Source organism: Toxoplasma gondii, chromosome XII (genome assembly GCF_000006565.2).
Source record: "Toxoplasma gondii ME49 chromosome XII, whole genome shotgun sequence".
NCBI lineage: Eukaryota > Apicomplexa > Conoidasida > Eucoccidiorida > Sarcocystidae > Toxoplasma > Toxoplasma gondii.
Window position 1 is genome coordinate 2,604,497 of NC_031480.1, and position 21,568 is coordinate 2,626,064.

At 52.0% G+C, this 21,568-nt stretch overlaps 2 protein-coding genes across 2 annotated transcripts; both read left to right on the forward strand.

Annotated features, from left to right (window-relative positions):
* The first annotated feature begins 233 nt into the window (after window positions 1-233).
* MED17 (mediator complex subunit MED17) lies at window positions 234-5,260 on the forward strand. Its single transcript, XM_002366970.2, has one exon. It carries the CDS (start codon window positions 1,102-1,104, stop codon window positions 3,793-3,795), a length of 2,694 nt encoding a protein of 897 aa, XP_002367011.1. The 5' UTR covers window positions 234-1,101; the 3' UTR covers window positions 3,796-5,260.
* A 1,082-nt stretch (window positions 5,261-6,342) lies between these two features.
* Window positions 6,343-21,551, forward strand: TGME49_246040 (MIF4G domain-containing protein). Its single transcript, XM_018780766.1, has 18 exons — window positions 6,343-7,923; window positions 8,490-9,272; window positions 9,821-10,054; window positions 10,774-10,916; window positions 11,509-11,614; window positions 12,026-12,262; window positions 12,924-13,070; window positions 14,005-14,079; window positions 14,645-14,791; window positions 15,485-15,726; window positions 15,990-16,081; window positions 16,501-16,622; window positions 16,992-17,074; window positions 17,477-17,939; window positions 18,483-18,662; window positions 19,013-19,150; window positions 19,638-19,857; window positions 20,384-21,551. The coding sequence occupies exons 1-18, from the start codon at window positions 7,399-7,401 to the stop codon at window positions 20,746-20,748; spliced, it is 4,302 nt and encodes a 1,433-aa protein (XP_018634904.1). The 5' UTR covers window positions 6,343-7,398; the 3' UTR covers window positions 20,749-21,551.
* The last annotated feature ends 17 nt before the right edge of the window (window positions 21,552-21,568 follow it).

Below are 21,568 nucleotides of genomic sequence, written 5' to 3' on the forward strand. Positions count from 1 at the left end.
TGCAGAAGACCAAGTTGTCTGCGACTCGTGTACACACTGGCTCACTGGACTGCTAGAGAAAGGATTAAAAGTTATCATTTGAACAGAGTGTACATCAGCCAAATTCCACATCAACGACACTCGAGGCACGACGCGACTTTGCGATGACGCGTGTCTCCTCACCGGAGCTACGAGCTGCAGTTGTTCCCCTCCTCGAATCCAGATGACCCACAGCATCACTGTTTTCCTTTCTTGTCCATTAATTCCTCGGTTTTCAAGAATCTCCACCTCGTTTTTGCCGCGGGATTTTGGTTCTCCCCGGTGCCGGTGCGGCAGCTGTCTCTGGGGCTGTGTCCCGTCGCCGCCGTGCCACGAGGTCTTCCTCGGAGTGTTCCGTTTTTTTCGCAAAACCTCTTCTGCCTCTGATCGTCTGCTCCTATAAACATGCCCCGTCTCCAGACGTCTCCGTCTGTGTCTGTAGCGGTTTTACGAGGCTCGCGGCTCCGGGCGTCTCACACTTGGGCGTTGTTGTGAGGAGCCTCGACCCTCGAGATCGGAGTCGTCCACAGAAACAGACTTTCCTTGTTCTTTCTCTCCCTCGATCGCCTTTCCTGTCTACCTGCAGGAAGCGTTGATGTGATGGGCAGAAGCTGCTCTCAGAGCCCTCTTGTCAGTCTGACGAGAAGGCGGAGGGGAGAGGAGGAAGGGAGACATAGAGAAAGGATCGTTGCCCGCTTCCACAAGCCAGCCTGGCTGTGTCCGTTCTGACTCTGACAAGAAACGCTGTACTAAAGAAAATCTTTTCCGCACCCGAGACATACCGACGCCCTTTTTGTTTGCAACTTGTACCGTTACATTCAGGAGCATACCGTTATAGTCGATGCCTTTTTCCCTCATATATGTTGATGACAGATGCGAAAACTCAACTACGTCACCTCGCAGTCCCCAAACTCTTCGTGCTACTCTGTCGTTCCACCTTCAACAGACCCGTCGTCTCTTCAACTTTCCCTTCCACTCAGTGTCTGCAGTTTTCCGTGTCTCCCTTCGTTCCGGTTTCCAGTGTAATTCCAACACAGCGTGATTCGTTCGTAACGGACGTCGCTCTCCTCGCTTTTTACCGAAATGCCAGACATCCCGCAGATGTCGAGCTCGTGTCAGGAAGGGATAGGGAGGGCGGGGAAGCGTGAGGCGACTGTCGATGCCCAGCCTGTCCTGCCCTCTCGTTCGTCTGGAGACGCTTCGGTGCCCGGCCGTTTCCGTCCAGACAAAGACCCAAGTTCCGTTTCGAGCGTCAACCTCTGTCCACAGTTCTCTCTCGAGCCGTACGGAGCAGGCGACTTGCGTCTTCTCAAGTTCCTCGCAGACGGCCGGCCTGTATGGGAAGCTCCTCCGGCGCGACCTCCGAGTGGCCAGATTGCGGCAGACGTAGATTTCTTCTTTCCAGAAAAGGATGTTTTGCCGGCACCAGTTGGCGCCACGGACAGGCGCACTGTCGAAACACCGCAGTCTGTGTCGCTCGGGTCTTCGTCTTCCTCTTCTGCGTCTTCATGTGCTGCGGCGGTGAGGCAGACAGTTTCCGAGTCAGGAGGTGAGGGTGCCGCAGGGGAAGGCCAGTTGCTTGGCAGGGAGAGTGCAAGTGCGCATGCAGCGCGCGCGGAAGCTTTTCGCGCCTACCTCGAGAAGTCGGCAAGAGCCAGTGCAGCGTATCCGCCTTCAGATCTTCTTCAGCGGGCAGAGGCACTCTGCGTCGCAGCCGACGCCCGGCACCAGGAACAGCTGAAGGAGTCCGATCCGTGGGTGAAGAACAAGGGCGTTTGGGAGGAGGCCGTACAGAAGCGAGACGAAGCGTCCAAGTGGCTGTCAGGCGCAGGCATGCTCTTCGACCTGCTTCTGGGCACAGCGAATGCGGCCCCCAGTCAGAGATTTCTCCGGCTGGTCGAGGCGAAGGACGAGGTTGACGAGGAGGAAATGTGGCAGAAGCTGCTGATTGGCTTGCAAGGCAGACGCGAAATGTCTGTCGAGCTCGAGAAGGAAATCGCGAACGCCAGACATCAGATGCTGCGAACTCCTGCGGGACTTCCGGGACAAAGAACCTGGGTCCAGCTGCTCCGCCGGCTGCAGAGGCTGCGCTGGGTCCTAGTGAAGAAACGGTACCAAGACGTCGAGTTCTCGCAGTCAGACGCAAGCTACCCGTACGTCTCTGAGGTGTATATCCACCTCCTGCAGATACCGACGCGCTGCTGGGGCGCCGGCACGGCTGCCCCGGTCGGGTGCAGCCTTCCGCTGCCGCCTCCGCGGGTCTTCGGCGACCATTTCGTGCTTTTGAAAGCAACTCTGAAGGACCCAACCGAGCCGCGGGAGGAGGGCGGCACATGCGGCGGAGAACCGGCGACGCCAGGCGCGGGCACAGCAAGCGCGGCGGGGAGCCGCGACGTGCCCGCATCGGTGCAGCGAAGGACCGCGAGTCCGTGGGGGTTTGTCCTGGAATACGACGAGCAGGCGGCAAGTGCCGTGGAAACAAGAGCGCTGCTGCATGTGAACGTCCGGCCGCTCTTGGCGTGGAATCTCCTCTCTGATTCGAGAGATGTCGGAGACTCCTCCACTGCGGTGATCGCCTCGCGGGCGGCCTCGTGGCTCTTTCCAAATCCGTCCACTTGCCTGCCGCCTCCGGCAGGCCTCCTGGTCGACGAGCTTCCGGCCATGAATCCACCGCCACTCACTGACCGAGAAACGAAACAAGACGCTGAGGTGGCTCAGGCATCCAATGCAATCCACCGGCGTCTGCAGCAAGCCCAGTGGTGTCTGTTGGACAGGTGCTGCTTCCACGTCCTCGCTGCGCAGGCTGAGCGCATGCGCGTTCTCGGTGAACAGAACGCAACTGCGAGTCTACAGAAATCCGGAGATATCCCTTTTGGCGGAGAGAAGGCGGGTGGCGGCGACGCGGACGTTCAGTGCCTTCGGAGGCGAATCACTGCCGAGTGCATCCAGGTCGACTCTAAAAGAATCAGAATCCTTCTTCGGGGAGTGCCCATCTCACTCGCACAGGCCGGGGTACCGGAAACCGGCACAGATCCCTCTGGTGCAGGCGGAGTTTTCAGCGCGAGAAACGGACTGAGATCTAAGGATGTAGCAAATAGTGCAGGCGTAGCCATGAGCGAAACAAGCGGCATGGCAAATAAGGCAACGATCCACACCAACTCAGCCATTCCGGGTGAACAGATGAGCAACTCGACCTGTAAGTGCGGTGTACATACACTCGACTTCGTTGTTGACGTAGCTTACCTGCCGACCGATTTGGGTAAGATGTCGGAAGAAGCGGGTGTTTGTTGCCGAGATTCAAAGCGAGGCTCAAGCGGCCAGCGCACCGCTGCGTCCGAAGATCCGACGTCTAGTTTGGAGCAATGGAGAACTGAGAAAAAGTCAGAAGCAAGCGTCAACCGTAGTCACGAACACGCTGAGGACTCTGCACCGCTTGCTTCTGCAAGCGTTTTTGGGCAGAAGTGCAGTCTGTGCCGGTGCTGCACGGTTCGTTTGCACGAAGAGGTGGGAGCGTTTTTCGAGCAAGCACAGAGGGTTGCCGTTCTTCAGCTCCGGCAGTTTTTCCTTGAGGCCTGGGCGTACGAAGCCTTTGAACGACCTAAATTATGCGGGGAACTCGCATTTGCGCCGCCCCTCCTTGATTTAGCTGGCTCACGAACGGCCACTAGGACCCTGCAGGGTTCGACTAAGGCAGGGTGTTCCTCACAGCTTCGCGGGGAACATATCCTCCGCACTTTTGTCAGTTGGCTAGCTTCTGAAGGTCTAGACTTTGTGTGAATGCCGAACGCCACCGCTAAAAAGCTCCCATTCTACATGCCTGGGGTCTGCTTGTCGGCTGTCGGCTGCGCACTCTTTCCAACACTAGAGCGAAGTTTAGTTGTGTCCCCTCAGGAACGGAAAGCTCTTCGAACGTTTTTGGTTTCTAAATGTTTCGGAGGAACTGGACGAATCTCATCACGTTAGTGGGATCAAGTGGCGTCCGACGCTTCGTTCAGTGTGTCGAGGAAACCGAATCAAAGGCTTCGTACTGCAATGTTTTTGTTGCAAGGATGCCTGTGCACCAGAGATTGTTTGCTGGCGAAACTCAAGTCAGACGAACCTGTCTCCCGCAGGAGAATGACAAATTTTCTCATTCCGTTTTTGCTTTCAAAGGAGAGCAGGGGTCATGTTTCGAAATGCATTTATGCTCCAGACTCGCTTACTCAAATTCACCTAGGAGATTCTGCCTACATGTAGGTGGGTGAACGCCGACTACACCGCAACATTTCGTCTAGCGCTCGGCGGGATCAGTCAGGCAGCCCCGAAACGTATACGAGTCTCAACAGACCTTACTGGCATCGGGGATGTCTGGGACGTATATCTGAAAAACTATTTCTATGGTACAAAAGTCTGACTCACTTTGGTAGACTCCTTCCTGATGCTAGACTGCACGTACGAGATAAGTCTGTCTCTGCATATTCACGATAATGGATTTGGTATTGCTACTGCCAAAGAACGCAGACGTGTTATTGTCTGTGCGGTGTTGGGATTCCTAGCGTGATTAACAAGATTTCCCTAAAGAGTGTATACAACGATTTTCACTCTTGGCTTCGCTCTTGGTTTTCTTTGTGCAATCAATTTCCCTGTTGTAAGGCGGGGGGGCGGAAGAGTGCTGAATTTCTTTGCGGTTTCTTTGGAAAACCGTGTGTTCGACATTAGAGTGCTGAAGCGCGCAGCATGGTGCGTGTGCGGCCAAGCATCCAGTTGGGCAGGCCACAGATATCTGATCGATTCGTCTTCGGCCGCAGGAGCCTCTTTCTGAGGGCAGCTGGCGCTAACGATTACAATGTATGAATTGGCTTCGTTATCCATCTTTAATTACAGGGTTAACGGTACGATCCAACTGGGTCCGAGTCCATCGTTCGACTTTTCCTGCTACGGCATGTTGTTGAAAGGGGATACAGAGAATCCAGAATAAAAGCTTGTCCGAATCAAAGCCCATGTGTAACTGATTGAATGGACCGCGTGAGCGTCGTGTATACTCCCCTTGACTGCTCGAATATGAACTGTCTGTCTTCTGTGGTGATTCATGGAACATGGCAGAACGTGCGTCAGTCCGGTAATCAAATTTGATACTTTGCCAGTGGAGACTGTGCTGAAACAGAATTCGTGTTGTTGCCCAAGAAAAGGGGTGAAGCAACTGGGGTTCCTGCGCGTTCTGTCGAGCGCAGATTCAGACATCTTATGCCTAACAACATCTCCAGGGCTTGAGCGTGCTGCAAGTGAATGACTTGGTCACTTGGCATTTCCATTCTCCCGCACAAGTAGCTGCATACTACGACCGTGCTGGTTTGAGCTGCTGTTCTCGGCAAGGACGATGATCATTCAGAACTGTTCGTCTCATTCAGTGGAACACACAAACGAGCCTGGTGCATGGTGACACTCAATGGACGGAATCAGAACAGAACGACCGCAACTCCGTGTAGCTGTGCCGCTGCCCGAATCTTTTCTGAGACATTCACTCCCTCCTGTAGAGAATGGCACACAGAGGCTACCGTGCTTGTGACGCGTCTGGCTACTCGCAGGCATATGCATTACACAGAACACAAGCATAACGAAGCATGCTGTACTTTTTTTGCTGAAGAGGTCTGTTCGCGGAGTCTGCTTTCTGTGGAAAGGAATTCCTTCGAACTGTGACATGCATCGATCTTTAGCTCGCGTGACACCGGCTTTCTCTGCACTATCTCGCGCTGACTGTTTCGCTTCGGCGAAACTCGAAAACTGTCTCCTCCGTGTGCGGCGGTTCCAAGTGCACTGGCCCCCGTCATCCCGAAAGAGGTAGCAGGAACGTTGCTGAGGACCAAACTCTCTAACCAACCAAGAGAGAGGCGGCGACAGCAGATTTCTTCCACGAGAACAAGAAGTAACATTCCATGTAAAGGACCTGCGAGTTGCTACCTTTCCGACTCAGTTATAGGAAACAGCAAGGTTGGAGAACGCGAAGAGCAGATCCACGTCGGCAATTCGAGTTCGGGCACATCACATCCATTATTTTGGATGGCTGCCTTCTTGCAGTGACTTGCCGGGCTCCTTCAAAATCTGAGCGATTTTTCAATCTAGGATTGCAATCAGTTATCCGACGTTTATCGTAAATGCGCATGTGAACGATTCCGAAAAGAGTGAAAGCAGGACCATGCCGCACATGCATGCAGCGACAGTTTGAAGCAGCTGCGAAACTTCGCCGAAAGAAACTCCACTTTTCTCGCGCGTGTTTCTGGAGAAACCCCTTCCTCTTACCGATGCTCTTCAACCTCTCACCTCACTTTTCTTCAACTCTCGTCGAGACTTCTTTGACCTCCCTCTCCATGCGGCTCTGCCTGTTCCCCCATGGTCACTTCAAGCGTGACACTGCGCTTTGCTGGGAAGGAAGCACAGAGAGCATCGCTCCGTGCGTGTGGAGAAAATTCTTTTCGTTTGATAAGTTCCTCTCTTCTGGTCTTTGCCCACATCTAAGAGTGCCTGTGTCAGATCTTCTAAACGCCTGGCGGGCTTGCCTCCGTGCTTGCCGCCGCATGATCTCGAGACCGGAGCAGAACATCCAAACGGCATGCCCAGCACAAAGCCGCGCCAGTTTCTGCGTTCCCTTCTTATGATGACCGTTTCGTCTCTCCGCCTTTTTCTGCGTATCCTTATGTCCGCGTCTCTGCGGATACACCCTAAACCGCGTTCAACTCGTGCCGCCTTCGTCCACCGAGCAGGCGTCAGCGCATGCGTTTCACCATTCTCACCTCAAACATGCTCAACATTAAAGGGGCCATACACCTGCGAAACTCTTCACTCCGCAGATATGACAAATGATGCGCTCTCTCCTCTAGATTTCAGTTCCACTCTCACAGCAACAACCACGAGCAACTTACGCAGTGTACATTTACGTATGTACATCATTTGCATGAACACTTGATACATATATATATACATATATATGTACGTATATATTTGTATGTGTATATATATGTAATAGATGCATGTGCCATATATATATATATATATACATATATATATATATATATAATCATATGGTGTCATTCTTCTCATTCTTGGGCAACAGTCAGTGAATACGGTCGTCCGCGTTTTCGGTGTGGGTGAGTTGCGTGTCTGCTCGTTTTCGGATCTCTCTTGGAGTCGATGTCACCTGCACTTTGTTCTCGGTGTCTCTTTCGTTCCTCTCAACAGTTCCTTCTCTTGAACCGTTCTTACCGTCTCTCGTCTTCCAGATGCAAGTCTCTCTGGGGAGTCACGTGGATGCACACGACGACCAAGGATCCTCTCTCTCCGTCTGTGCCTCTAAGTGACAGTTTTGCCTGTATATGTTAGACTCTGGACTTTCTCTCGATCCGCACAATGCCGTCCAACGTCCCCGCCACAGAGCGGCCTCCTGCCTCTCGGGAGTTGTCTTCTTCCCCTCCCTCTTCTTCTTCATCTTCTTCCTCATCCTCTCCGTCGTCTTCCTCCTCTTCTTCTGCTTCACCTTCGCCTTCATTTGTTGAAGATTCGTGGAGGCGGCACTTGGAAGACGCGAAGGAGGTAGCCTGGCGACGCCGCGTGCGTCTGCGAGTGTTGGGAGGCGGCCCAGACGGCACAGAGGCGGTTCCGAAGAAGGGTGAAGGACGCGAGAACAGCATTGCTCGCCTCCAGAAAGCCGTAAATCGTGTGAAGAAGATCACCGAGACCGACAAGGAGGCGATCCTCAGTGAACTGAGCAGACTCAACGTGTCACTCTTTCTCTCGGAAATCACAGACAGCATCTGCGAACTCGATTTCAAGCTTGCGGATGTCCGGGCGGTCGTCGAAGTGTGCGCGGCGCTTCACGGAACCTATCCTTCGTTCTCCTCCCTTCTTCAACAGTCTCTTGAGAAACAAATCAGGGTGAGAACTGCTGTCTTGTCTCTCCTCGTTGTCGCCTGTCGGGTGCCACAACTGTCAGTGTTGGACATCACGAGCGCGCACCGAGATCTCGTTCTCTGCATTTACAGCAGAGTGCTGGAGACACAATCGCTCGCTGTGTATGGTACTTCGTTTCTCATTCAAAACACTGCGAAACCATCATCACAGACACACACCGACGTCTCTCGCTTCCTGGCTCTCTACCCTTATATATATTAATATATCTATATATTTATATATTTATATATAGATGTATATGCATGTATTTGTATATGAGTACGTCGCATCCGGACCCTTTGAGCGTGTGTGTGTGTGTGTGTGTCGGTGCGCGTTTGTTTCTCCGCAGTCCTTCACTTTCTTGTATTTCCTTCGTTTCCACGCGTTTTCGATCTCTCCCGCGTCCCCTCGCCACTCTGCTGTGCTCTGCGTTCGTTTGCATTCCTTATTTTGATCGATCTTTTTCTTCAACGACCCTCCCGCCAACAGGCCTCCACACTCTCACCTGCTTCCCCCCCTGTGTCGCCTCTGTGTTTGCTTGCCTTTCGTAGGCCACTGTGGAGTCCGCGAGTGCGTTCGTCTCGGCGGCTTCGTCTTTGCCGGCCTCTTCTTCTCACGCCGCTTCCTCTTCTCCCCCCTCGTTTGCTTCTTTGTCGCCGAATCTTGTCGTCATCCTCCCGCAGGATCTGTCTGGGAAGCACACGGCGCTGACACAGCGTCTGCGTCTTCTGACGCGTCTGGTTGCCGAACTCTTTCTTACTTCTCTCTTGAAGGAAGCGTCTCTTCTGCCCTTGCTGCAGTTCTTAACCTCACCGTACGCCGCCTCCGCAGTCCCGCCAGGCGCCGGACTGTCTGTCTCTCGAGTCTCCTCCTCGACGTCTCTTGCCCTCGCGTCGTCTCTGTCGTTTCTGCTCTCCAGGTTCGCCGTCCTCAGCTCGCTTTCGCGGAAGGCGGCTTCGCAGCTGTTTGCCGCGAGTGGGGAGAAAACGCGCTTCTTCCAGTCGTTGCTTGAAACTTTGCAGAACGCGCGAGACGCAGACGACGCCTCGGACGCACAGCAACAGAAACCGCGTCGAGAAGGTCACGGGATGGACAAGCAAGATGGTCAAACCGAGAGGGAGATAGAGAACCAGACAGAACAGGAGGCAGAGAAGGAGACGGCCAGAGGTCCGTCGGAGGTGGACGCAGAGCAAGGAGAAAATGTGGAGAAACACCCAGAGGATCTCGGAAGAGCACTGCGAGAACTGATGAAAGAATTGGGAGTGACAGAGGAGGACCTCGCTGCAGCCGCGTTCGACGAAGAGGAAGAATGCTTCATGGAAACGAGGAAAAAGGTAAAGAAAACGAACGCGAAAGACATTGAAAAATCGAAAAAAGAGAAATCTGTCGCTCTCCTCAGGGAGCTTCTCAAAGTGTCTGTAGTCACCTCTGCACATCCGTTCTCATGTCGCACTTTTCAACGCTTCACACCGCTCCGTCTGATTATGCCTTCACACATGTAACCTCGAACATGGCAATACTTCTGTAGATGTCCATATTCTTTTGAAACTGCGTTCAGATCTCGCTCACCTACGCATATATATATATATATATATATACATGGATGAGTGCAGTGTCGTCACGCCCTCCGCGCTTCACCCATCCATTTACGCGTCTACAGCTCCGTGTATCTATATAGCTACGCCTCTTTATATGCGTGCGTATCCATATATATAAATATATGTATATCCGTCTGTGCGTCCGTCTCTGCATTTACATATCCAGATATACGCACACACTTATGCAGCGATTTATGTGCAGACGTTTGTTTATCCCCAAGTATTTCTGTGTATTGAGGGTGTGTTGAATTGCGCGTTTGGTTGTCTGAGTCATTGTTCGTCAGACGTCGGTGCTGCTTCGTCACTTTTATCTTTCGTCTGCAAGCTTGGGAGCGAACGACTTGCATCAGCAGCTGATTATGCAGGAGCAACACAACATGCAGATGGTGGTGAACAGAGGGCAAGTCGACGCAGAGGCGAATTCGCAATTTCTTCAACTGAGGGGGAGACTGAATACGTTTCTTCTGCATGCACAAGCCATCGCCGACGCGATCCAGGAATCTCCCGTCGACATGCAGGTCAGCACGGAGTTCTTCGCTTCCAGAGGACTCTCTCCCAACACCGATAGAGATCTGCTTCGCCTCGCATCTTATATATATATATATATATATATATATATATATATATGTATATATATATATATATATGTATATATATATATATGTATATATATATATATATATGCTGAGCTACATGTATACGTGTATATGTAGATAGCCACGCATGCGTACCAAGCTGTATGAATTTATATATATATATATATATATATATATATACATGCGTAAATGTACAGAAGGATACATGGACGGACGTGGATTTTGTTTTAACCGTGGGGCTTCATGTCTAAGGAAATGCGTTTTTTCTCACTTCGTCATTCTCACGATACGCATCTATCTAACGCTGTCTATATTGATGTATCTATCTATCTATCTATCTATCTATCTATCTATCTATATATATATATATATATATATATATATATATATATGTATACGTACAGAAGGATGGGTCTATCAACATAAGTGTAATTATATACATGTATATTTCTCAACGATGAGCCCTCACGGAGAGAGAAATGCATTCTTTGGTTTCCCTATGCATGTAGCTAAATTCGTACGTGTGGAGCTCTCCCTGCATAAGTACAGGTTTATAGCTACTTGTACAAACGGCTTAATGTGTCAGTATAGATATTTATATTTATTCATTGACATCGATGGTCCTGAATTCTCCTGGTCAGGCCATTCAAGCGAGAACTGCGGCGAGGCTGAACTTGGACGCAGACGCAGTTGCTGCAACGCGCGTTGGTGTGCCTGGCAGCGAAGAGACAAAAGCTGAAGAAGAAGTTGACGACAATCTCATGTGGCGAGATGAAGCTGAAAAGTAAGTGGGATAGCGGCAACACTCTGGTTGTCTCTGTACAGACAGCGGATGTCACCTGAGAGGACGACCTCTTCGTTTCTTGATCTTCCCTCTCTCTTCGCCTGCTGGACGAGGTCGAAGTCGTCAGTTTCCTCTCCTTTTTCCTGCGTCAAGCGTTGCTTTCCTCACCGTGTCGACTTATATTCTTAATATACATATATATATATATATATGTATAAATATATATGTATGTATATATGTATACATCTGTGTATAGATATATGTGTATGTTCATGCATATTTTCATGTGTATGCATATATTTACATGTATGTCTTCACGGATATATGTTTGTGGCTGTCTGTGAGCTGTTGCATGATTACTCGCTCTGATCATCCACCTGTGCATAGGTTCTGTGTGTCTTCACTTCTGGCTGCGGTTCTGCGAGCTCGAATACATGATGTTGCGTCTCCGTAACTCTGTGCATTTACATATATATATATATATATGTAAATGTATTTATATGTATAATGCATCTGTGCAGTTTATGGAGGTATTCCTGAACGCAAGTGACTGCAGGTTGAAGTTTTCTTTTGCACTCGGTTTGCGTTCCAGAGAGTTTTACACGGACATCTTGAATCTGAAAGAAGTAATTCCTGCAGTGCTTCTCGGAGTGAGAGAGGCGAAGGACAGTGACGGCAAGGCCGCGACCGAGGTCAAGGTGAGGTTCCCAGACGCGAAGAAGTATGCGTCTCTTGTTTTCGACTCCCTTTCTCTGGTTTTATTCCTCTTGTTCTCCCGCTGGCTCTTCCTCTTGCGAGGGTCGTCGAGCGTATCTCTCTGTGAGGGCATCTGCCTCCTTGCGTGTTTCGCTTGGTTTGCGTTTCTACCTTCGTTGCATGCTTTGTAGAAACTTACTCTCCACTCGCCTCGTCGAACCTTCGCTTTGCCTTCTCTCACAGCTCCGTGACGGTGCGCTGTACTACTTCCCGTTGATGTCGACAACGCATGCAGCTATTCGAATGCATCGAGGCCGAACACCTGTTCTCTTCTCGCGGTCGGTACGTTTTACGGCTTTTCTTCGTCTTATTGCGTTTCACTGTAAACTCGTCTGCCTTCTTTGTCCACGCAGAGCGCCGTCGCCGAGAAGCTGGATAACTCCAGTCTCACATCAGGGACCGACAGCGGGAGCACAAATCCCTCTTCGTCTTCCTCTTCGTCTTCCTCTTCTTCTTCGTCTTCTTCTTCCTCTTCGTCTTCTTCCTCCTCTTCTTCGTCTGCGACAAGAGGAGGCAGCGCGGCGACGCAGGGCATGGACCTCATGCTGCTGAGGCTCAGCCAGGCGTCGGAGGCACACGCTGTCGATCAGGTGAGCCGCAGAGGAAGAATGTGGAGAAGAGAAGAAGAGAAGACGAACGGCGAAGGCGAGCAAAGACACAAGAGGAAGTGGAGGAGGCGAGGACGAAGGGGAAATGACAAAGTGGAGATCGACAACGGCGACGCGGAGGCGCGGGTGGCGGGGCATTGTGAATCTTTTCTTCTCCTTCGTTTTTTCTGTGGGGACAGGGATTCGTTCTTGTCTCTTTGTGCCGCAAATCAAAACGTGGATAGAGCGCCTTTTCGCTCTTCAGTAGGATAGACTTTTGACTTTGAGTTTTTCGTCACCTGACGCATGAGAGGTTGGGTCTCCTCTCTCATTTCAGACGCTTCTTCCTTCCTCGGTGGTTTGGCAGGCTCCGGAACTGGCACTTGCTTTCGCGGCCTCTCTCGTGACGCTCTCCAGACCACTGGCGCCTTTTATGTTTGCGCTTTCCTCTCACGTTTTTCTTCTACCTCCTCGTCTGCATGCGTTTTCCCTGCCTTCGTAACCTAACCTCTCTCGTCTCGTCTGACCGCGCGTCTCTCCCTTCGTCACGTGTACAGCACCCCCCTCTCAGGTCTTGACTGTCTTCTCTCTTTTGTTCTTCCCTCATCGTCGTAGGTTTGGTGCTTCTCCGAAGTTTCGTTTTTTCTTCCGGTTTTTCTCGCAGATCGCGATGGACATTTTCTACGAGCGCCTCAACACAAAAGTCAATCGGGCGGCCTTGACGAAGGCTATCACCAGTGTTTCGCGCACACAGTTGCAACTTCTGCCTTTCTACGCGCGGCTGCTCGCCATCTTGAAACCTTTCATGAAGGTGAGAAAATGCAGACTTCTGGACGCAACGGCGTCGCTCACAGACCACCCCAGTCGTCACGCGAGTCCAAGGTTCCGCGACGACGCATCCTCCCTTCGCAGCTCTGGAGGTTAGACACCAGTTCGCGAATCGAAACCGTCTCGCACTCCTCTTTCCTCGCAGCTCTTGGAGCTTCCGCCGGCGCCTCAGGTGGCGCATGCAGATGCACGTGCGAGAGAACCCAGGACAAAAAACATCAACGGAGCGGCCCGCATGCGAGCGCGGAGAAAAACAGAACTGGGAACAGGAGGAACAAGAACGCAAGCGGAGGAGAGAAAGGCGCGAAAACAGGAGAGACACCACCCGCGGAAATAGCGGGAAAGACAAGAACAGAGAGTGTGGAGAAACGAAGAGAGAATTCGGAATAGGAAACAGCAAAGAAAGAGAAGAAAGAGGAGACAAAGTGGCGAACGAGAGACAATACTTTCAACTCGACCGAGAGACTGTCGACATTCTTCGCGAAGAGTGTGTGTGGGCAGTTCGTCTCTGAGTCGTTCTTAGTGTCCTCTTCTCCAGTTGCACAGTAAAACGTCCTGATTCTTTCCTCGCTTTTTCTCGTCCTGTGTTCTCATGTTTTCTTCGCTGCTTGCTGGTCGTTTCTCCTCCGCTGAGAGCGCGTTTTTTCTGGACAGTCCGCATTTTCCCTCTGATTGTCATATCGTGGTGATGCCGCTCACGACACAGGGGCCCCAGTTCCCTTCACACAGGTGGTGGAGGTGTGCGTCGTCTCTCTGCGTTTCGTTGCTTGGCTCTCGCCTCTTTCTTCTGCCTTGCCTCCATTTCCTTTCTTCTTTGTGTCTCCTCCGTTTTCTCTTCCCTCTCCCATTCTTCCGCCGTCCGTCGCTCTTCCATCTCTCTCTCCCTTCTGTTCTCGTGACTTCTCTCTGCTCCGCAGGATGTCTGTGGGGGTGTGTTGGACTACCTTCAAGGGGAGATGAAAAGAATCTTGGAGGAGAAGCATCCGACGGAGGTAGGCGCTTGCAGGCCACAGCGACGAACATCTTCTGAGGCGTTAACGAAACGAAAAACGCAGAACGAAACTGTGTCGAGATACCGGAAAGGTCAGGGGATCTCAGCCACAGTGGGGATCTGCAAGTATTCACTTCAGCGTCGTTGTTGATCTCTGTGTAGTCCAGTCGTGGAGAACGGAGGTGCCCATGCACTGGCTTTGGCGCATCTGGGAGTCCATGCAGTGTATCTACACCGTACTGTCTCGCGGTCTCATTCGTTTCTGCTTCGGCAGCTGCTGTTTCATACTAGACAGCTTCCGCGTCTTTTCGTGGCACGGCGATGCCAAGTCCTCGATCTCTCAATTGTTCTGAATCTTGACAGCAGGAGGCGATGCATGCACGTTTATATATACATATATATATGTATATATATATATATATATATATATTGTAACGACCACCGCTGTTTGCGTCGCCGTGTAGATGCATATATATATATATATATATATATATATATGTGCACTGTCTCGCTTTGTAGAGATTTTTTGACTTGCTCTCTGTGGTGTTGTGTCTGCGTGTTGTCAGCTGGAAAGCAAGATTAAAAACGTGCGTTTTATCGCGGAATGCACGAAGTTCGGCCTCCTTCCCGTTGGGTTCGTTCTCGGTGCCTTCAATTCGCTCATGGAAGACATGACTCCTCACCACGTGGAGCTTCTCTACCACATTGCAGATGTGAGAGGCCTTTTCAAGAGAGAGACAACTCTGCAGCTGGCTTTCGCGTCACGGTTCTCCTTCCCTCTCTCAGTCGTCCGCAGTGAAGAAGTCTTGTCTCTTTACTGTTCTCCTCGTTGGCTGTCCTTTGCGCTTCCTCGCCGTCCTGCGATGTCTCCGCTGTCTTCACGTTCCTCTCAATGATGCTGAGGCACCGCTGCAGCACAGTGTGGCTGAGGCCGCTCTCTGGCGGCTCGCTGTAAGGTTTCCTGTTCTTTCTCCTCTCTCGGTGCCTCTGGCGTTGGTGCGTTCTTTTCTCGCGTTTCGGCGGCGCGCGCTTGTCCTTCTGCGTTTTCCGCCTGCTCCCCGAGGCCAACACCCGTTCCCCGGAGATTTCGATGCGACGAGCCGTGGGCGACAGAAGCCTGAACTATCTGTGCAGCCGGTGAAGCCTCTTCGAAGTGCAGCAGCACTGAAACGCCGACAAAAAAAGAAGGCTGCACCTCTGTGGCGTCTTGAGTCGGGATGCGCAGTTCCTTCCCCAAATGCTTTCGCTGCATCTTTTTTTCGCCTTCTCCGAGTGCCTCCCTCCTCCGAGGCTGCCGCGCCCGGAGCGACGCATGCAGCGCATGAAGCGCATGCACTGCGCGTTTCGGAGCGACGCAGAGCGATTGGGAAGCATGCATTTTGCCGACTGCGCTTCTGTGCGTGCAGGCCTGCGGCAACTATTTGCTGCACATGCCACTCACCCGCCAGCGCTTCAGCGCGCTTTTGCAGAAAATGTTGAAGATAAAAACTGCGAAGAACCTACCGGCGCATCTCGACATCCTTCTCGAAGACGCCTACCATCAACTGCGGTCTTCGACCAACGCACGCGCTCAAGGCCGAGGCGCGAAAACTCCCGAGCCGCCAGAGAAACAGTTCTTGAGAAAACTCATCTTTGAAGAGCTCCTTCGGTAATCCGGACGAACGTCTCGTGTATGCAGAAGCGGCGACTGGCGCATCTGGGGACGGTAGAACATGCAGAGATACTTGCGCGGATCTACAGGGCTGTGTGCATGCGCGTGGACGCACGCTCTACGGATGTGCATGTTTAGGCCGACATGAGCCAGGCCGTGGAAGAAGGAGTTACATGCGCATTTTGAGAGGCCTGATGTTCCAGGAGATAAGCGTGCGAGTGGATGTGTAGTTGTCGAATGTTGTTCCGTTTTGCGTCCAGACGCGACGAAGATCAGGTTGCGCGCGTGATTCGGAAATTCCCTTGGTCGACTGAACCCAAGGTTGAGAAGTGGTTTCGAGAAAACGTCCTGGGTAGGCCTGAGCAACGAACTGCATGCACGCTGCCCTGCGCGCCCCTTCACCATTTCTAAAACTTCTTGCTCAGTTTGACACTCTGCATGCTCTTTATAGCCACACTTTCAATACATGCAAATATATATATATATATATATATATATATATATGCATATGCATATGTGGATGTGTGTTTATATGTGTAGATGCAAACCCTGAAGCTTGGACGTTGTACGTGGGACAGTAGACAACAAACGAGTAAATTCGTTTATTTATTTATATATATATATATATATATGCATATATATATATATATACATATATATATATATATATATATATTTATATGAGTAAGCGTGTGGTCGTTTTGTGTTTCCGCATCCACACCTGTTGTGATTTAGGATTCTCTGGATACGTCTGTTTGTGTTTTTCTCCAGATTTAGATATGCAGACGAACTTCGACCACATTCACCGCATTGCTTCACTCATGTGTGCCCTGGCGAAATATCTGCCAAGTGCAATAATTGCATGCATCGACGGTCTCCTCGAGGCAATTCAGGTAGAAGCGCAACTGAAAGAACCTCTGAGTCGCGACTGCTTCCCTCTCCAAAACCGTACTCAAAGTGCTTCGTTCATACTTTGCGTCCGTTGTGTCATCGCCTCTTTCATCCATATATATATATATATATATATATATATATATATACTTTTTTTCCGAGAGGTACATGAGGTGCCGGTGTTCTCTCCGGGGTCTGTTCATGTATCTGTGAATGTGCGTCTCTGCAGGCCGCTTATGACGAGTACGCGCAGGTGTGCTTACCGCTCTGAACGCAAACGTACTTGTGTGTGTGGTGACGTTTGTGTCTGTTTATCTGCATGCGCGCGAACGCGTCTGCAATTGTCTGAGTCGATGTAAATATGTCTGCAGGTGGGCCTTGAACGCGAAGATCCGCGCGACGCTCCAATTCGAGTTCGGCAGATGAAGTTTCTCGCCGAGTTGTACAATTACAGGTGTGTCTTTGTGTAAAAAAGGAGTCGTGTGGTTGCCTTCTCTCTGCTCCCGTCGTCGGTCTGACGCCTCCCTCTTCGTCGAGCAGCGTCGATGCGCGTTGTGTCTCGACTGCCAGTCGAAGTGCAGAGTCAGCTGTCTTTGAGGGCCCTCTGTCTTCCACGGAAAGCGACGTCTCACCCCACTCAAAAGTCGGCGACTGAGTCTGTCCACCGGGGATCCGCTTTCGCTTTGTTGGTGCCGGGCGCCCGGCGCCTGCCTCGCCTTCTTCGTGCCTCCGGGCGCTCCTCCGTTGTCTCTCCTTCTCTGCAGCACCTGCTGATGTCTGCCTGTCTTCGCGCTCGGCACGCTCTCTCGTCTCCATCTTGGGTCAGCGCGGCTCTGCGTTTCTCCTCTCTGTTCAGACTCGTAGATTCCTCCGTCATCTTCGACATGCTCTATCACCTCTGCGGCTTCGGCTCAGCCACGAGTCACCAAGCTGGGAACATCCGAACTGCGCACCGCATATTAGTCGAACAGGCGCGCGTCAACGGCGTCCTGCCGTCGGCGTCTTCGTCTGCTTCCTCTTCTTCTTCGTCTGCGTCCGGTTCTTCTCTCTCACCTGCCGTCTCGGGTGGTGCGTCTGCGGCGGCTGAGGCCCAGGCTGCAGGCGCTTCGTCTTCGCTCATGTTCCAGAGCAGCCTCTACGAGCAAGAGCCGCTGCCGCTTGTCGATCCTGCAGCGCCAGCCGACTGGCCGGAGAGCTGCTTCCGGGTGACTCTCGTGTGCATGCTGCTCCAGACTTGTGGGCACTACTTCTCCAAGGGAGCGCTCCGCCTGAAGCTCGACCGCTTCCTCCTCTTCTTCCAGCGAGTCGTCCGGGCAAAGGTAAAGCAGACGCGTCGCGCGGCGACGGCTGCGACTCTGGGTGCCGCGCGCGGCTTCACATCCCCGGCGTCGCAGCCGAGTTCATTCCCCAGGGTGACGGTCTTGTCGGTTCTCGCTGGGAGGTGACTCCAGTCGAAGAGACAGAGGCAGTGTACTCCCTCGGATACTGAATAAGACTCCGGCGATGAGAGACAGACGACCACAAGACCTTTATATATGGGTGCTGTCGCACAGACACTCGACTCAGAGGGGAGCTCGTCCACCTCCCCACACAGGCAGACGGAGAGAAAAAGGGGAGAGAAACAGAGACGATCTGCTGACAGATGGAAACTCAACAAAGAGATACGACGTCCGGTGAACCGCAGAGAAGTAAACGCAGCAAAAAAGGGGAGCGACAAAAGACACAAGACATAAAAACATATGCATATAAGCATATATATATATATATATATATATATAATTATTACATACGTATATATTCATATATATATATATATATAAATATGTATATGTGTATGTGTTTGTTTGTTTTTCTTTTTCAAGACGTACGTCCCTTTTCTGGTCGAGGCGGATTTCCTCGACACGCTGGAGGCGCTGCGTCCGCAGTACGAGATTGCGAAAACGTTGCCAGAAGCAGAGCAGCGCGTTCGAGAGCTCCTCAAGGAAGAGGCGCGAATTCTCGCTGCGATGGAGCAGGAAGACGGCGGAGAAGAAGAAGACGAAGTATGCGCCAAGATAAAAGGAAGCAAAAGTGAAGGCAGTCTCATATCTGCAGAGGCCTGTGGATGTCTGCAGACGCTTCGACCGCTATAAGGCCACAGATCTCTGCTTGTTCGTTCCAGCGTTTCGCGTGCATTCCTCCTGTCGACTCATCTATTCGCCGGTGTACATACACCTGAGTCACTGCATGCGTGAATGCTCATCTCTCCCCATCACTCTACTCTTCTTATGCATACATAAATGTATATATATATATATATATATATATATATGTCTATATGCATGTGCATGTAAATGTGTATGTGTGTAGACATGGCTTTGCGCGCGTCTTGTTTTCTCGCGTTGTTTTTCAGGAGGCTCTGTTCGGCTCTGTTGACGAGAGTGAAGAAGAGGAAGAAGAGAACGGAGGAGAGGAGGAAGAGGAAGGCGGCGCAGAAGACGAGGCAGAGGATCTCCGCGACTACGTTCGCGAGCACGTCCAGAAGGAAGAGGCAAGCCGAGCGCTGCGCGTGAACTCTTCTCTCTTCGAATTCTGGAACTACCGCGACCGCCGCAGATCGCTTTGCGTATCTCGGGGCGCCGCGGTGTATCGACACTTGTCACTTTGTTCCGTTTTTTGACGAGATCTCCAGGATACGAGTCCGCTGGAGGATACGTCTGCGCCTCTCCCCCTTTTTCGCCTCCTCTCACTCTCCAAATATATACACATCCATATCTGCATGCACTGGTGCATGTACATAAATATATATGCATGTGCGTATTGATATATATATATATATATATATAAGTTGTTTGCCCTTACCAGGTGTGTGTGTTTTCTTTCTTGATTACTCGTCATCTCATGTTTGTTTTCCACAATGTCCTGCTTTTCTTTTTTTTCGCGCGTCGTGTGAGGGCTCCGTCGGCGACGTTTTCTCTCTGCTTTCGTCTCGACATTCCGGTGTCTCCACACCGCGTTTCCATGGTTTTCTGTTTCAGGAACTCCGGTTCGGCGCGGACTTTGCGCAGATGATGCTGGCGTCTCTGAACGAAGCGAAGACGCTGCGCCGCCCGACAAGTTCAGAGATGAAGATTCCTGCGAATGTCCTGAAAGAGACGGAGAGCCTCTCTGAAGCGCCGCGACCCTCCAGCGAGGAAGCGAGCTCGCGAGAAGTTCTCACCTCCGGAGACGCTGACGACGGCGACCTCGATCCTGACGGTATGTGCCAGGCGATTCGTTTCCCTCTCGTGTTGTGTCGTCTGGGGCGCTTTGGTGTGCAGAGGCAAACAGATGGATGAAAGCGAGTTGACGACTGGCGACGTCCGTTGCAGAAATCCGCTGTTTTTTCATGTCCACGAACGGCGTCACGCGTTGGAGCGTCTCGCAACTTGTTTCCCCAAAACGAACGTGGATGTCGGCTGCGATGGCCGCGGCAGAGACAGTTGTGGAAGGCAGGGAATTCCACAAAAGTGTGGCGGGAAGGCAGAAGAGGAAGTCTGGGCGAACGCATCTCGGCGAGAGACGCAGCGGGCGGCAAGAAGGCGAGAGAACCGTTGGCGCTAGCCGTTCGCGGATTCGCGGTAACCTGGCGATGGAGAGACCTAGAGAGATGCTGAGAGGGAGGTAAACGCGTCGATGCAGAGCGTTTAAAGCTCCACCTGTGGGTGGATGTGGGGAAGTATCTGCATCGTTTGTATTTGCGTCTCTCATGTCTTTTATCCTTTCGGCTGGCGCATCTCTGCAGGGCCTCTCCCGCGGCCGACGACGGCAATGCGCTTGGTGCTGCGGCGACCGGACAAGCGAAACCGATTCGTCGTTCGACCGCTGGCAGTGCCGACAGACGCCAGCCTGGCAGAGCATTCGCGGCGCAAAGACCAGCAGGCTCGGCAGGAGAAAGCCGAGCGAGCAGACTTGAAAAAGTTCGTGATCGAACGCGTGAACCGCTCTGCGGAAGAGGAGGCGCACACCGGACTCGACGCCCTGCGCAGCTGTACGCACACCTCCAACACCGTCAAGGTGCCCTTGTTCCCGCGAGACGGCGGTGGAGACAAGTCCGGGTGTACGTCCACCGCGTCCAGCCGGAGAGGCAAGTTTCGGTCCAAGTGGTGACCGCTTGGCGGAAGGCGAGAAAGCGAGGCGAAGAGCGAGAGGGAAAGGACGCCTATGAGAGTGAGGGAGAAGTCCACTCCACCTCACGCGCAGAGGGAGAGACAAAGACAGTTCTTCAAAAGTGAAAAGCGCGAACCGCGGCAGAGAGGACGCGACAGGAACGCTGCAGAGGCACGGGAGAGAGGCGGAAGGCAGAGCGTACGTGGAACGGGAGGCAGAGCTGCTGTGTACTCCCAACAGCGCGAGAGCAAAGAGCGAAAGGGAACGAGACAGACGGATGGCATGAAGAGCACAAGAGAGCGTGTGCCCAGAAAAAAAAAGAAATCATGTCTGCGTTTCTTCCCGGAGGCGTTCCTCATTTTTTTCCTGGCGGGGATCACTGCCGCAGCTGTGCTGTGTATAGAGAGAGTGTCAGCGAGGCGGCCAGGAAGTCTCCACTTGTTCGAGACTCGTTTTTCGTATTTTGTTTCTTCCGTACTCTCTGCTCTCGCGCGTCTTCGCCGGCTTTCTTCGTGCCTCCTGTCGCGTTTTTTTTCCGCGTGGATTGGCGGGAGCGTCCCCAGCGTTCTTGAGTTCATGAGTCTTCAGTGCAAGTTGAAAAGGGTCTTGTCGGCAGCTTGGACTTGTACCGTTTCGTGGAGGCGCCGCAGAAGCTTCACTTCTCGGCAAGCATTTAGTATTCACTTGACTGTCGCAAATGGACACTGAAGTCACGCGTTGTAGACTGCATGGACATACTTCAACACTCGCTACTCGCTCAGCGACAGTGAACGTCTCTCCCAAGGCGACAGGCTGCGAACGGCGAGCTCGGAAAAAACTC